The sequence below is a fragment of the Lucilia sericata genome, unplaced genomic scaffold, assembly GCF_015586225.1.
Source record: "Lucilia sericata isolate MDLA Ls3-8-SP2 unplaced genomic scaffold, ASM1558622v1 Contig000204F_arrow, whole genome shotgun sequence".
Taxonomy (NCBI): Eukaryota; Metazoa; Arthropoda; class Insecta; order Diptera; family Calliphoridae; genus Lucilia; species Lucilia sericata.
Genome location: NW_023994232.1, coordinates 1,596 through 18,043, shown reverse-complemented (window position 1 = coordinate 18,043; position 16,448 = coordinate 1,596). Strand labels below are relative to the sequence as shown.

The window sequence follows — 16,448 nt, the reverse complement described above, 5'->3', positions numbered from 1 at the left end:
TTTAAAGAAATTTTACTTAATAGAAATTCAGAACATACAGTTCCATTTAGAAGATTTATCATAAATGACACATTAAGCATTGTCCTGCGACTTTTCAGTGTTGGTAGATTTATCAAAGCAAGTCTTGCTGCATACGGTGGCAGTTCAGAATAGTTCCCATATATGCTCTTTAAGCAAAATAATAAAAATTGTTTTTGCACAGATTCAATATGATCAATATGCACATTGTAATACGGGTCCCATACGACTGATCCATATTCCAATATCGGCCGTACAAGAGAAGCAAATAGTCGTTTAGTTATAAATGGATCATTAAATTCTTTTGACCATCGTTTAATGAAGGCTAAAATGCTACGGGCTTTATTAACAATAATTGTTATATGTTGAACAAAAGTCAATTTTGCATCCAGCAAAATTCCGAGATCCAGAATGGTGTCAACAGATTAAATAAGAGGTATTTTATAGTACATACTTTTTTCAAATAGTAATTTCGAAATTTTCTATAATGTGGAAGCTAAACGATTGAAACTAAAAATACAAGATTCTTCCTGAATGTGAATTTATTCACGTGATAAACTGAAACATTAAAAAATATTTAAATCAATTTTAATTTTCTATAAAAGTAAACAAAATTTTGTATGTGCTTCGCTACCCTAGTTAAGTATAATTGATTAGTTAAGTATAATTGATTCGAAGAAGTTGTATTGTCCGACCCTCGTTGGAAAAATCTGTACGTTTGACATTATATTTAAATCCCAGTTAATACTTTGAAGATTGTTCTGTTTGTCGTCTTTGTATTTGTGCACACAACACATTTACAATAAAAACATTGTTTACATGAAATTTATGTGCTGCTTGTTAATGTTTTTTTCATATCAGTATTATTTCGATGCTTCTGTACTTTCTTGCTTTGTTCGCAGGAAACTCTTGTTTCGTTTTATATAAAACATACTGCTCCTTTGAGCTAGGATTATTGTTATAGAACCCGTGCAACAATACTCTCTAATACTTAAGCACTGCAATGTCGCACAGTGGTGTTGGAAAGCATAAAAGGGAAATACATATGGAAATACATATGGACAATTTTGTGTAAAGTAACCCAACTTTTAAAAGCGATGTCTTTTGATTTGGATAAAATTTGCACCGAGGTTAGTACTATTGAAGAGTTAGCCAAATTTTCAGCTCTATCGGTTCTTTTCTCTACCACTGTGTGACGCAGATATTCTACCAAAAGATAACTTGTTGTGGCAAATGTTCTTTCCTTCTTTCATAACCTATTATAAAGTATCAGTGTTTTGTAAAGCACTCTGCTTATAACTTGACATTGACATTCATACCAAGGCGTTTTTTTTTCCCTTCTTTGTTTTTTTTTTTTTTTTTGTTTGTTTGTCTTCGGTTTTGTTTTGGTTTGCTTCCGTGTTAGTATTTTCCTTGTTTCTGTTTTGTGTTTAGTGTCGCTCACAGTATGATTTGCTTATTTAAAATTAAATAGCTCTCCTCCCAACATATATATTTATGTACAATCTCATTGTTAATGGCCAATATAAAGTTTAACATTTATACTAATCAATTTGTTATTATTATTTTTCGTAAACCTATTGTCATTATTTAGGACACTAATAGAATGGGGATAATTTTAATCAATATATCGCTCAATTATTTGAAGAATGTCATTATTTTAGTCTTTTTTAAGATTTTTACTGATCTAAACTTTCGTAATAATTTGATCAAATTTAGTTTGTAGTAGAACATAAAAGATATTTGAAAATAGTTGGAATAGGTCCATGTTCGTTCCCAGTTATTTCGCTCTCTCTTGTATGTTATGCGAGATAAAAGTTACTCCAATTTCAGAAAAATATCCTTTTCAGTTTTCACTGTAGTACTGTATAGTTTACAACAAAAAACAGACATTACAACTGGCTGTTTGTTATGGCATGGTGTTGAAATAATTATTTTTTTTAATCGTTGTTTAATTGCAGACTGCAAGACAGACACGCTTTATGTTTTATGGCTTAATAATTTTAAATATTCTTTTTTCAAAAGCGTATTATTTTATATTTAAATTACTATGGCGCGGCTTTAAATATCGCAATCAGATTTATAAATGGGCAATTTCGTATCTAATGGCTCAACAGACACAAATGTTCTATAGGTCAAGAACTGCCGGATTTAAAGGGGGTCAAAGTTGGACATTTCGGTCATACAAATTTGTCCAAAGGAGTTCAGATAGATATTTCTTCATTGTTTCCAAAAAAAATAATTTTTTTAAATTTGAAATAATTTTTTTTTTAATTTGTGTGTGGCCTATTATCCAATAGTACTAACCTTGGTGAAAGTTTCATCCAAATCGATTTTTTGAGTAGGGTTACTTGACACGAAATTTCCCAAATAATAAAAACAAAACATTTTTCCATAAATTTTCTATATTGAAACTGTTTCATATTAATTGATAATTAAGATTAGGTTAAGATGAGAAAAATATTAACACCTACTTTATATAACAGGTTTTATTTTATAAATCAAGTTTAAAACGTATTAAAAAGTAGTAAAATGTCATAAAACATAAAACTTCTTTTTACTCAAAACGAAGTTTTGTCTTGTAGAAAATCAGCGATTTGTCAAGCCGTTTGTATAAAATTCGGCATAGCATTGTTACTTGTCCATTTGAACTTTTTTAATTTCATTGAAGTTTATTATGAATCGTAATATAATATTTCGTCAGAGCAAAATTAAAAAAAAAGTTTCAAAAATTTAGTATAGGGACACCTTATTAAAAACACCTTATTAAACGCGTGGCATTGGAAAGACGCAGAATCAAACAATAGAATGCTGTTGAAAAATAAAACTGTTATAAAAACTATGTACATATGCTACTATGTATAGATACATACATATATTGTTTGGAGTTAAAATGTATATAAACATTGTATAGGCAATAAGTTTACAGCATTCGATGAGCCACAAAATGTTGTGAATAACAGGAAAAAAATGACATCCTTTTCAACCCTATACTTTTTTAGACTATAGTTATTTCATAATGTATTTATAATAAATCACGTAATAAAATATTTTTAAGACGAATAACTGTAACAAAAGGTTGCAACAATAACAAGCAACATTGTCTAGATACACTGGAATAAACAAGAATAGATACATAATAAAACTAATTTTCGGAGTTTAAAATAACATGTTTCTAAATATTATTTCAGCATTGAGTATATAACAACATATGTTGCGCTACACAATGTGGTGAATATAAAAAGGCGGTTTTGTTTATAAGGGCAATTTGATGTCCTTTTCACCTCTGTACTATTTTTGACTTTATTTATTTTAGAATGATTTTATAATATTTGCTGCTGCGACACAAACAACACATGTCAGTCTACAACGACAAGTGTAAGATAACACAACGATAAATAAAAATAAAAATAATAATAATAAAAATAATAATAAAACCAAAGTGTTTATAGTAAAATATTAAATAAAAATATAGAAAAGTGCTTATATAAATAAAATTTAAATAAAAAATAATAAAAAGAAATAAAAAAACAAAATTTAAATAGAGTGAAAACAAAACAAGCATTTACCAAAAAAATAAAAATATATATTTCAAAACAAAATAAGAAATTCGTTTTTATATTGTGATAAATATAGTGTTTTCATCACGGAGTTATTAACTTTTAACGCGGCTTTTACGTCGTGGCCCATTAAATCAACTGTTTTGGCACTTATATCCAACGAGTCTTATGCAGTCAATGAAACTGTTACAACGATTGCACTCAACAATGCATATTTGGCCTTTGCGAACTTGACCCAAAGTAACATTACTGCGCATACTACAATTGCAGCAACATACTCAACCCCCACACTTTTACTATCACCATCAACAACATTCCCAACCGCAACTAGTAGCAGCACCATCTCCAGCAATGTCACCCAACAACGTCAGTCTACGCGCAGCAATGCATTCGAAGTACCCATATGGTTGATTCTGTGTTACAGTGTAATATTACTTTGCGCCATTGTTGGCAACCTGTTGGTTATTTCAACACTCGTACAGAATCGTCGTATGCGTACCATTACAAATGTATTCCTACTTAACCTTGCCATCTCTGACATACTGTTGGGTGTCCTTTGTATGCCAGTAACCCTGGTGGGTACATTACTGCGGCATTTTATATTTGGAGAATTTTTTTGTAAACTGATACAGTTCTCGCAAGGTAAGTGGTTGGGAAAATCGTTTTGTGCATCAGTTGTTTACAATTGTTGCCAAAGACACTTAAGCTGCTTGTAACAGAATGTAATAGGTGCAAAATTGCTTTGTGAGGAAAAAATTGTAATTTGCAAAGTGTTGAATAATTTACATAAATAAATATTTGTAATTATTATTTTTGTAGAACATAAACAAATTATAAAAAATTAGAATAGTTTCTATACAATAAATCCCAATTTAGAAAAAGCGGAATTTTAAATTTATGTACAGGTTTATGACTTTTTGAGTTTTTTACTTTTTTTCATAAATTTACACAAAATGTCCATAAAAATATTTAAAACCGTTTCCGTTTATTTGAAATTTAAATATTTTTGATATTTATGTACCAAATATTCTGGTTTTGAAAAGAAAAATTTCCGATCCGTTAGAAAGGTATACTTTGGTATCTGGGTTAAACGTATCACTTGGTCTCAGCTTTTCTACTTTGATACTATGACGATTTAGCCATGTCCGTCCGTCCGTCTGACTGTTGAAAGCAGGATAGAATCCGAACGGAGAGAACTGGAGAGTTGAAATTTTCCACAAATATTTTCTATGGTATTGAAAATGGTGCACGTTTTTGCATAGCCCCCATACAAATAGCCCCCCGAAAAACAACCTTAACAGCCATACTTGTTTTAAAAATGCGAGTATAGCGATGAAATTCGACATTAAAATGTCCTATATGAGCCATGTTCTCTCTACCAAATTTTATGAGAATCGGTCCATAATTGACCCTACCCCTCATATATGGTCCCTTCCCAAAACTGACTTTAACGCCCAATACTGGCTTAAAAATACGTGTCTAGCGCTGAAATTTTATTTAAGTAAGTTGTAAGAACAAGCAACAATCTATCTACCGAATTTTATGAGGATCGGTCCACAATTAACTCTTACACACATATAAGGTCCCCTTCAGGAAATGATTTTAACGCACATTACTGGGTTAAAAATGAAAGTAAGAAATTCGATATACAGAAGTAAGTTTCCTACAAGCCAATATATCTCCACCGAACTTTACAATTGACCCTACCGCCCATATGTATATGTTCATAGTTTAAAAGTTGGACAAAAATATTTTGTTTTTAAAAATTATTTGTTAATCCGAAAATATTTTGTTAATCCGAAAGGGATGTGTCCCAATTCAAATATCAACCTAATGTTTATAGGGGAGAATTCCATATACGACATACGGTTTGATGGGTGGGTATATAAGATTCGGCATGGTCGAATAAAACACTCTTACTTGTTTCAAATTTTGTTTGGGATTTACGTTTACATCAGTTATTTATGCAGAATATCATCGTGTTTATAAGTGAATTTTAACCATAAAGTCATTTTCTGAAGGCGACTTTGTATGGGCAATAGTGTAAAATGAGGCCCGATCATTACGAAAATAGTATTATTAAGGCTTATATAAAACTAAGTTTTGCCGATTTTTGAAGTAAACATTTAAGATATTTATGAGCTCAAAAGGCCTATTCGGGGGTATGGTTGTATGGGAGCTATACTAAATAATGGACTGATTTTCAATAGGCTTCGTCTTTGGTCAATTGCATCAAATTGCCTTGAAAATTTCGATCTATAGAGTGCGCACAAGGTTTACATGGACACACAGACAGGCATACTAAATCGACTCAGAAAGGGATTCTGAGCCCGATTGTATACTTTAGGGTGTAATATAATATATATATATATACTATATATATATATTATATATATATATTATATATATATAGGTAGATATATATATATATATAGTATATGTATATCATATATATATATATATATATTATATATATATATATATATACTATATATATATATATATATAATATATATCTGGCATATCTCTATATCTATTATATATATATATATTTATATCCTATATACTATCTCTCTCGTCTCTCTATATCTTTCTTCTATTCTACTACTATCTCTCTTTCAGTCTCTGCTCTCTCTATCTCTCTCTCTCTCTCCGTCTCTATCTCTCTCTCTCTCTCTCATCGTCTCTCTCTCTCTCTCTCTCTCTCTTTTTTTTTTTTTTTTTTTTTTTCTACTACCCTTTTTCTCTTTCCTGCTGTAACATCCATACTTAAAGTAATCCAAATACTAAAGTAAAAACTAGGAGTTTTCATATAAACGTTCAAAAGCCTCGCAAACTGTGCAATCTGTGCATTTTCAATTTTGCATTGAATTTGTCACAAATTGTGTTGGATTTTACTTCCACAACACTGATACATTTGATTGCATATTTGAACTGAACATTTTAAACTAATTTTTTTCTTTGTAATAATGCAGATAGCCATGTGTGCAAATGTGCAAGTTTGCACACGTGTTTCATGAATCCCCTTACTTATTAATGCAACATTTTAAATTATATGAAAGAAAAAATTCAAAAAAAACTCTTTACGAACTAGTGAAATAAACCGTTTTTGCTCACCAGAAAATATTTGTTATTTGAAATGGAGACTATTGAATATAGTCCCTCGATATTACTATAAAGTTTTTTCTAGTACATAAACTAACGTCCATACTTTAAGTAATCCAAATACTAAAGTGACAACAATATGTACGTTTAAAATTTCAATCAAACTAACTTCATTATTATAACTTTTTGCAATAGGATCATCTTTCATTATCTAACAACCTACTACTCTACACATTTGTACATGTGCCTAATGTAGGTGGATTGAAAAGGAAATCTTAAAGATTATTTTTTATAATTTATCTTTAGCCTTGATGTTGCTACAAAAACAAAAAAGGTTAAATATATTGTAAATATCCGGCCTACAAATGAAGCAACATCGAACTTTAAAATCTTGTCATAAATTCAAACAACAGAAAAAAATCTCAGTTTGGATTTTTTTGTTTGTCTTGTTCTTCTTTTTCATTTCATCGGTTTGTGGATGTGTTGAGATACGAAACAACAACTATGTACATATGTATGTATGTATGTATGTTTGTACAATGTAGAACATTTTTATAAGGCAAATATTTCTGTTTAAGATAACTTAGATTGTTTATTTGTTTGATTGTTTTTCTTTCTTGTTTAATCAAAATCACCAAACACATGCAGTGATGATGATGAGATGATTATATATATTTTTTACTGAATTTTAAACAACAGAATATTTAAAGAACTTTATCCTTTCTTTAAATAAAATCAAAAACTGTAGTAGATACGATATTGTATTCGAAAAGCATAGGAAAATTGCTACATCAATGTTTTAGCAGCTTTCTTTTGGCTATATATACGTATATATTTGCGATAGAAAAAGTTTAACAATATGAATTTATATACATATGTATGTATGTATGTAACCATGTCATACACTATTAAAGACATACATTTACTCATTTTTTGTAATAACACTTTAGAGAATACTTATAGCTGGTGTAAGGTACAATATACTTTCTTCGAAGTATTAAAAAACACTCTAATATTTTTTTATAAACCCTTTTTGGCAAACATTTAAAACATTTGTTATTTGTTTAAATGGAAATTCTATAATCCTTATTAAGCTTTGATAAAATCTATTATCTAAATATATCATGTTCTTACAAAGATTCATAATAGCCATGTGAGCATGTAGAACTTATTTTCAGTTTCTGGATATGCTTATAGCATTTATTAAATATGTATATTCAATGTCAGTAAGCAGAATATCTGCACTTATAAACACATACTTATTAGGATGAATCCAAAGAAGAAATGAAGATGATTATGAACAGATACATATATAAGTTTGTTATTTCGTTTGTAATTTAATATATAATATAATTCTCTGACAGACTCCGTCTATGTCTGTGTGTATGTTGAAAACAGATATCTGCGATATCCGAATCTTCAATAATTCTATCAGACATACATACTTTCGGGAAGCAAAATCGGTACTTTTTCGTTTTACAACTGTTATTATTATTTTTTTTTTTTTGTAATAAAATTCGTACTGACTGTTTTTAAACACACTGTGGTGAAGGGTATATAGGATTAGGCACAGTCGAATATAGAACTTTTACTTGTTTATTACCTAATTTACCGAGCAGGGTAACTATGACCATACGCCCGTTGTAGTGTAGCAGACCAGAGTCTCTAGTGGGAATCAAACCCACAACCCCCATACTGACAGGCTTGCACACTACCAACTAGCCCACCGGTCACCCGTCAATAACAGTTATATTTTAGCAAAAATTGGATACAATATTTATGATTTTTTAATTAACAAGTTTTTATTAAATTCTTTTTACACATAAACTTTGAGCCAACAAGCATTTTGGTGCCATCATAATATTCATATTTAATATGCAAATTTATGATTAAAAGAATTTTCTTTTCTTTCATTATGTTAAGTATTTAATGCAATTTTCTGCGCTTATTTTTTGTATTTTAAGTGTATGATAAATAGTGTAATAAAATTTTATATAAAAATAAAAAAAAACGTTTCTTGTCTACTGGCATTTGTGACTTAAAGTTTAATACGATCAATAAAAGCAGCTGACGTATTTTTTTTAAGAGGAAATATAGATTTGAAATAACTATAAAATACATTCATATAGAAATAGTGATAATTTATTGTTATGAGCATGAATGGAAAATCTAGGGAATCAATTGAATTGTTAAATGTATTAAAGAAAATAACATGAAAGCATGTAACATGAGGGGAGGTTAAGTGAAATTGGGGAATTATTGGTAGCAATTCTATTCGTTAAAGGAAACAAATACATATGTATGTGACCTATACTTTGAAAAAAAAAAGGACGGAAATTAATAGCTTAACAACTTTTAACATAGATTTTTTTATGTTTTCCTTGGTAAAATAGTCAAGGCTTTAAACTGTGTTATAATAATCGCTTAAGGCGCATTAAGTCGGTTTATAATAATAGGCCTTCACATATACATACATATACTAGGATGGCACCAAACCAAAAGTGAATTTTCCAACAAACACAGAATTTCTTTATCGGTTTTCTTATGCAAAACAAATTACGGGACTACCTAACTATATTGTCCTATTTAAGTCCCTATTTATAAGCAATAGTGGTAAGTTCTTACCTCTAATGACATCATAGAAAGTACTTACTTTTCGGTGGAAATATCATTATCTTATTTATTCATACAAAAGGCAACACCCTAATCTTATAAGCTTTCTACACCCTGTTATCCTTCATGCAAACGGCCTTACCCCAATACATATACACTTACATACATATATACACACTTAATTATGAATTAAAAAAAAACTATTTTCACAACTTCAGCAAATATTTTCTGCAATAAGTTTTAATGAAGTAAACAACAAAATAAGAAATTATTCAGTGTTAAATATTTAATCAATAAATTTCTATAAGTGCCTACAAAAACAATTCTATTTTTATAAAAAAAAGAAAAAACTAAGAGAAAAAGATTAAAGGTTACATTCCATTAGTTTTATTACTTAATGTTTCTAAATAGATCACAATGAATGTTAATTGCAGATATTTAACAATGAAATACCGAAAAAAACCTTGAATCATTTATTTAAGATGGAAACCAAAAGAGAAAACAAAGTTTGGAAATTAGTTAATTGTAGTAAAAGTAGCTTTTATTGATTTCTCATTAAACATTTAACATTATAATGTTTAATCTTTAACAAACTGTTAGTTACACTAAATAAATCTGTTTATTTCCCTGTTATGTTAAGCACATATATTTAGAATAATACATGTGTGCAAGAAAGTAACTATTATTAGAAATATAAATTAACCAACTGCCGTATTTGTTACTTATGTATATTAGAATGCCACCGATTTATTAATCAAGTATTGCTTAAAAATAATCATTTATTTACCACCTTATCCAAAAACGATTGTTGAAGTTACTTGGCTTTAATAGTTGCTTCAGTTAATATTTAAATGGTTTCCCTTCTAATGCATAGTTAAATGTTAACAAATTTAAATATAAATTTTTAATTACTGTAATTAATTCAACAAGTAAGGAAGCATAAAAAAACAATAAAATGAAAATTAACAACTTAACAACCTAAACATAAAATCCTCTAACAAAAGTAGTAACAAATTTAACAAGAATTACAAAAAAAAAAAAACAATTACTAAAACACGTCTGTAAAGCGAATACTAATCAAATTTCATTAGACATTTTGTAATAGCTTTTAATTTAATAGTCTTTGTATCATTAAAATATGTTAATAGGTAAATGTAATAAAACACATTTACAGCCGTTTAATATCTGAATCATTTACATTTAAATTGATACTAAAGAAACAGATGAAAAATTCAACTGAATTTTGTGAAATTATAGAGGTACGCTTAAGCGTATAAGTTCTATGAAAAATGAATTTAAATTACGTATACGCTCTGTATTTCTTATAATAAACAGTAAAATTTATTATACATATGGGCAATTTTGTGTCAAGTGACGCAAGTTTTAAAATCGATGTCGTTTAGATAGTAGGCCAGACACAAATTTTCTGCTCTATCGGTCAAGAACTGCCTGACTTAGAAGGGCTCAAAGTTGGACATTTTGGCCATACAGGGTTTTATTCAAATAAGTGTAACTTTTTACCTATTAGTCCTAGCTATTTCTTTATTGTTTTTAATATTTTTTTTAATTTTCTAAAAATTCAGGACATGATATCTCGAATTCCAGATGTGATGAAGAAATTTCGAAAAACCATTGTTAAATTTAAAAGTAATTTTTACACAAGACAATTTTGAATGAAATTAAATTAAATTTAATTGTTAAATTTGACAAATAAGGCATAAATATGAATAAGAAATTAAAAATGCATATAAATATTTGCTTAACTTATTCAAATACATATTATTCCAAAAAAAAATAACATATAATATGTATAAAGTTATTAATTAAAATTTATTTATAAAGCAAACAGTCTGTGTTATACACATACATACATAACCATGTGGCAGTTTAATTAAAATACAACTTCCTTAAATTGCAAATTGTTTACATAAAAATAATTTACAAAGGTATACAAATAGTTTCCAATTTTCTGACCATGACCTTGTGTGTAGAAACATGATAACTCAAATGCATTCAAAAAGATTGAACGATGTACGTATTTCTATCGATTTTATTTTTATAGGCTAAAAACTACTATATTTAATTTATATTTATTTAGATGTGCGTTATAAGGTTTTTGTACTAATAATGTTTATTTACTATTCATACAATTTCATGGTGTATTGTTTTTTGATTTAAACATGAAACATCAATTGATGAAATTGATTTGCGTGATTTTATAGTGATTTTAAAAATAATCAGGAAATCAAGCACTAAAAATGTGAAAGGTTAAAATTAATGAAAAAGTTTCAGAATATCAACGTATTTATTGGGACCAAAATAGTAACTGCTTAACATGTCCTAAACCATGTTCAGTTATACCTTAGTTTGAGTTCTGGTTCAGTTCTAGTTCAGTTCTAGTTCAGTTCTAGTTCAGTTCTTGGTTCATTAGTTCAGTTCTAGTTCAGTTCTAGTTCAGTTCTAGTTCATTCTAGTTCAGTTCGTTCTGTTCAGTTTAGTTCAGTTCAGTCTAGTCAGTTCTAGTTCAGTTCTAGTTCAGTAGTTCAGTTCTAGTCCTTTCTAGTTCAGTTCTAGTTCAGTTCTAGTTCAGTTCTAGTTCAGTTGCTAAGTTCAGTTCTAGTTCAGTTCTAGTTTCAGTTCTAGTTCAGTTCTTAGTTCAGTTTCTAGTTCAGTTCTAGTTCAGTTCTAGTTCAGTTCTAGTTCAGTTCTAGTTCAGTTCTAGTTCAGTTCTAGTTCAGTTCTTAGTTCAGTTCTAGTCAGTTCTTAGTTCAGTTCTTAGTTCAGTTCTAGTTCAGTCTAGTGCAGTTCTAGTCAGTTCTAGTTCAGTTCTAGTTCAGTTCTAGTTCAGTCTAGTTAGTTCTAGTTCTTCAGTTACTCGTTCATTTCTAGTTCAGTTCTAGTTCGTTCTAGTTCAGTTCTAGTTCAGTTAGTTCAGTTCTAGTCATTCTAGTTCAGTTCTAGTTCAGTTCTGTTCAGTTCTAGTTCAGTTCTAGTTCAGTTCAGTTCTAGTTTCAGTTCTAGTTCAGTTCTAGTTCAGTTCTAGTTCAGTTCTGTTCAGTTCTAGTTCATTTCTAGTCAGTTCTGTTCAGTTCTAGTTCAGTTCTAGTTCAGTTCTAGTTTCAGTTTCTAGTTCAGTTCTGGTCAGTTATAGTTCAGTTCTAGTTCAGTCTAGTTCAGTTCTAGTTCAGTTAGTTCAGTTCTAGGTTCAGTTCTAGTTCAGTTCTAGTTCAGTTCTAGTTCAGTTCTAGTTCAGTTCTAGTTCAGTTCTAGTTCAGTTCTAGTTCAGTTCTAGTTCAGTTCTAGTTCAGTTCTAGTTCAGTTCTAGTTCAGTTCTAGTTCAGTTCTAGTTCAGTTCTAGTTCAGTTCTAGTTCAGTTCTAGTTCAGTTCTAGTTCAGTTCTAGTTCAGTTCTAGTTCAGTTCTAGTTCAGTTCTAGTTCAGTTCTAGTTCAGTTCTAGTTCAGTTCTAGTTCAGTTCTAGTTCAGTTCTAGTTCAGTTCTAGTTCAGTTCTAGTTCAGTTCTAGTTCAGTTCTAGTTCAGTTCTAGTTCAGTTCTAGTTCAGTTCTAGTTCAGTTCTAGTTCAGTTCTAGTTCAGTTCTAGTTCAGTTCTAGTTCAGTTCTAGTTCAGTTCTAGTTCAGTTCTAGTTCAGTTCTAGTTCAGTTCTAGTTCAGTTCTAGTTCAGTTCTAGTTCAGTTCAGTTCTAGTTCAGTTCTAGTTCAGTTCTAGTTCAGTTCTAGTTCAGTTCTAGTTCAGTTCTAGTTCAGTTCTAGTTCAGTTCTAGTTCAGTTCTAGTTCAGTTCTAGTTCAGTTCTAGTTCAGTTCTAGTTCAGTTCTAGTTCAGTTCTAGTTCAGTTCTAGTTCAGTTCTAGTTCAGTTCTAGTTCAGTTCTAGTTCAGTTCTAGTTCAGTTCTAGTTCAGTTCTAGTTCAGTTCTAGTTCAGTTCTAGTTCAGTTCTAGTTCAGTTCTAGTTCAGTTCTAGTTCAGTTCTAGTTCAGTTCTAGTTCAGTTCTAGTTCAGTTCTAGTTCAGTTCTAGTTCAGTTCTAGTTCAGTTCTAGTTCAGTTCTAGTTCAGTTCTAGTTCAGTTCTAGTTCAGTTCTAGTTCAGTTCTAGTTCTAGTTCAGTTCTAGTTCAGTTCTAGTTCAGTTCTAGTTCAGTTCTAGTTCAGTTCTAGTTCAGTTCTAGTTCAGTTCTAGTTCAGTTCTAGTTCAGTTCTAGTTCAGTTCTAGTTCAGTTCTAGTTCAGTTCTAGTTCAGTTCTAGTTCAGTTCTAGTTCAGTTCTAGTTCAGTTCTAGTTCAGTTCTAGTTCAGTTCTAGTTCAGTTCTAGTTCAGTTATAGTTCAGTTATAGTTCAGTTTTATTAAATAGCCTTCCCATGAAAATTATATGCCAATAAAAAACCATTACTATTTTCACAGACAGTTTACGTTGAATGCATTTATATAATAACTAGCATACCCTGGGTGCTTTTACTTTTATAGAAAATTAAAATTGATTAAAAAATTTTTTAATGTTTCAGTTTTTTACGTGCAATATCACATGAATAAGTTCGCACTCAGAAAGAAGTTTGTATTTTTAGTTTCATTCGTTTAGCTTCCACATTATATAAAATATCGAAATTACTATTTGAAAAAAAAGTACTATAAAATACCTCTTATTTAATCAAAAATTTTATGTTTCTGTGTTCAATATTATAGACAATTCAAAAATATAATTTGATGAATGAAAAAGTACCAAAAGTCCCTTTCAGTAGATTCTCATAAACTAAGGTCCCTATATTTTAAATTGTATATTTCTATGTTCAATAGCATAAAAATATCAAAAAGTACCATCGGAAAAACGAAAAAGTACAAAAGTCTCTCTCAATAAATTCTCATTTAATAAGGATGTGTTCCGGTTAACCATTATAGAGAAACCAAAAGGTACCATTTGAAGAATGGAAAAGTACCAAAGAATCAGTCAGGACCATGTATGTTAAAATTTATGTTCCTAGGTTGAATATTTTAGAAAATTCAAAAAGTACCATTTATGAGATAAAAAGTACTAAAAAGTTCTCTCTTAAAGAATCTTATTCAATGAGGACCGTGTATGTTTAATAATCATGTGTTTTGAATTCATATTATAAAACATATAGAGTATCATTTGAAGAAAGAAAAAGTACCAAAAGTGGAATAAATTCTACCTTAGTGGAAAGTTCTAATAAAATTAGTACAATTTTTCCCCTTTTCGCTTAGAAATATACTTTTTTGAGAATTATAATTACAAAATGTTCCGTATTTAAATCTATATATCACAGATAAAACTCAAACGATTCATTTGTTCCAGAAAAATTGTGCTTTCAAAAAGGTACTAAAAAATTTACTCAAATTTGGTCCCATATAGGCCTTAGTACTCGAATTCCAAAATAATATACCAATAGCTTATTTTATGTCATTAAATAAACTAATTTTACAAATTTTATAAAAATTGGCTCAATGAGTTTGAATAAAATTAAATTTCCCGTTTTTCTCTTTTTAGTACTTTTTTCCCCAGTGAAATAGCAAACATTTTGTTTCAATAAATATTACAGAGTTAGTTCGTAATTTAGTAGGAATACTTCAATAAAACGAAATAGTTTTCATAGTGTGCTAAAAAAGTACCAAAAATACAGTTTTCTCCCTTTCACACCCATACAGGACTGAATTTTACAAAAGTACGAAACACGTGTCTCATAATTTTGAAAGATGTGTCCAAAATATTTACAAAAATTTTATCATGTTTATTAGTTAAAAAGTTATAAAGGACCAAAAAAGGTACCAAAATCACCTTTGTTACACATTTCCACCCCTTAAAAGTACGAATTTCGAAAAAGTACCAGACACCCATCTACTCTTTTTAAGAGTAGAAGTAGATGCATTTAACATTTTGCTTGTATCACTAATATTGGATAATCAAGAAAACCTGTTTTACCCGTTTTCCCCTTTTTTACCCTCAAATTTACAAATTTCAAAAAATCCCTCCTTAGTGGATCTACATAACCAAAAACACATGTACTGTCAAAATTTCATGATTCTAGGTTCAGCCGTTTGGGCTGTGCGATGATGAATCAGTCAGTCAGTAACGCTACTCTTTTATATATATAGATTGATTAAAAAAATTGCAAATCAATAGCTTTTTATACAATAGTATGAAAATTAAACAAAGAATTTATTAAAAGATACAATTTTTTCAGCAAGTTCTTAGAAAACCTTTAATAAAAAATTATTTCATGAAAAACTATTTTCAACTCTTGATCTACCAATGTCAAGTATTTGTCAATAAAACAAAATCAAGTGCCCAGTAATTTTCATTAATATTTTTATTTTATTTATTTTAGCTGCATCTGTTGCCGTCTCCTCATGGACACTTGTGGCAATATCCTGTGAACGCTACTACGCTATATGCCATCCGTTACGTTCGAGACGTTGGCAGACCCGAAGTCATGCGTACAAAATTATAGTGTGTATTTGGTGTGGCAGCATGCTGTGCATGTTGCCAATTGCAATGTTCAGTCAGTTGATGCCAACAAGTCGACAGGGTAAGTGTGTAATGGCTTCAATGTCAATTATTAAAATCTTCTTTTGAATTATTTGAATTATTTTTGACACTTACATATTTAGTACATGTATTGGGGTCAGAGGGCGATTATAAATTAATTAATATTTTAATAGTTTTTGAAAAAGCAATATCCTTCAATTTTTCTCTTAAAAAAATAAAGAATTTGTCTTGACAAGCGTATGTATGCACAGATAGCAACAAACTGAATCGTATTGGTACAAATTTTACAATTAAGATATCATTATTAATATGTATGTATGTATCTTATATAATACCGAAATTTTTAAAATAAATAGATAAGGAATTGAGCTTTTATAATATTTTATTTGGAACTACATATATACTATTAACAAACTTTATTTAACCTGGCATATATTCCTAAATTATAGAGTAAAACATATTTCGGACCTTTTCTAAAGCTGAATTTAAGAACACAAATCCGGATAATAAAACAAATTACAAATATTCAACAATGGGATAAATAAGGTCAACTGTTCAGTATAAATGTAGTGCATTAGTATAAAAATCAATTCGTATTTATTTATTTATCTATCATAAAACTGAACGTGTGTATCTTT

At 29.3% G+C, this 16,448-nt stretch overlaps 1 protein-coding gene across 1 annotated transcript in view; it reads left to right on the top strand.

The window, feature by feature from the left end:
- Window positions 1-15,858, top strand: part of LOC119601998 — a gene marked incomplete at its 3' end in the record, with an annotated part of 141,104 nt that extends 125,246 nt beyond the window's left edge. The window contains exons 7-8 of the mRNA XM_037953301.1: window positions 3,604-4,220; window positions 15,650-15,858. Of these exons, the coding sequence (XP_037809229.1) occupies window positions 3,604-4,220; window positions 15,650-15,858 (826 nt within the window). The remainder of the gene's footprint in view (window positions 1-3,603; window positions 4,221-15,649) is intronic.
- Window positions 15,859-16,448: the final 590 nt, after the last annotated feature.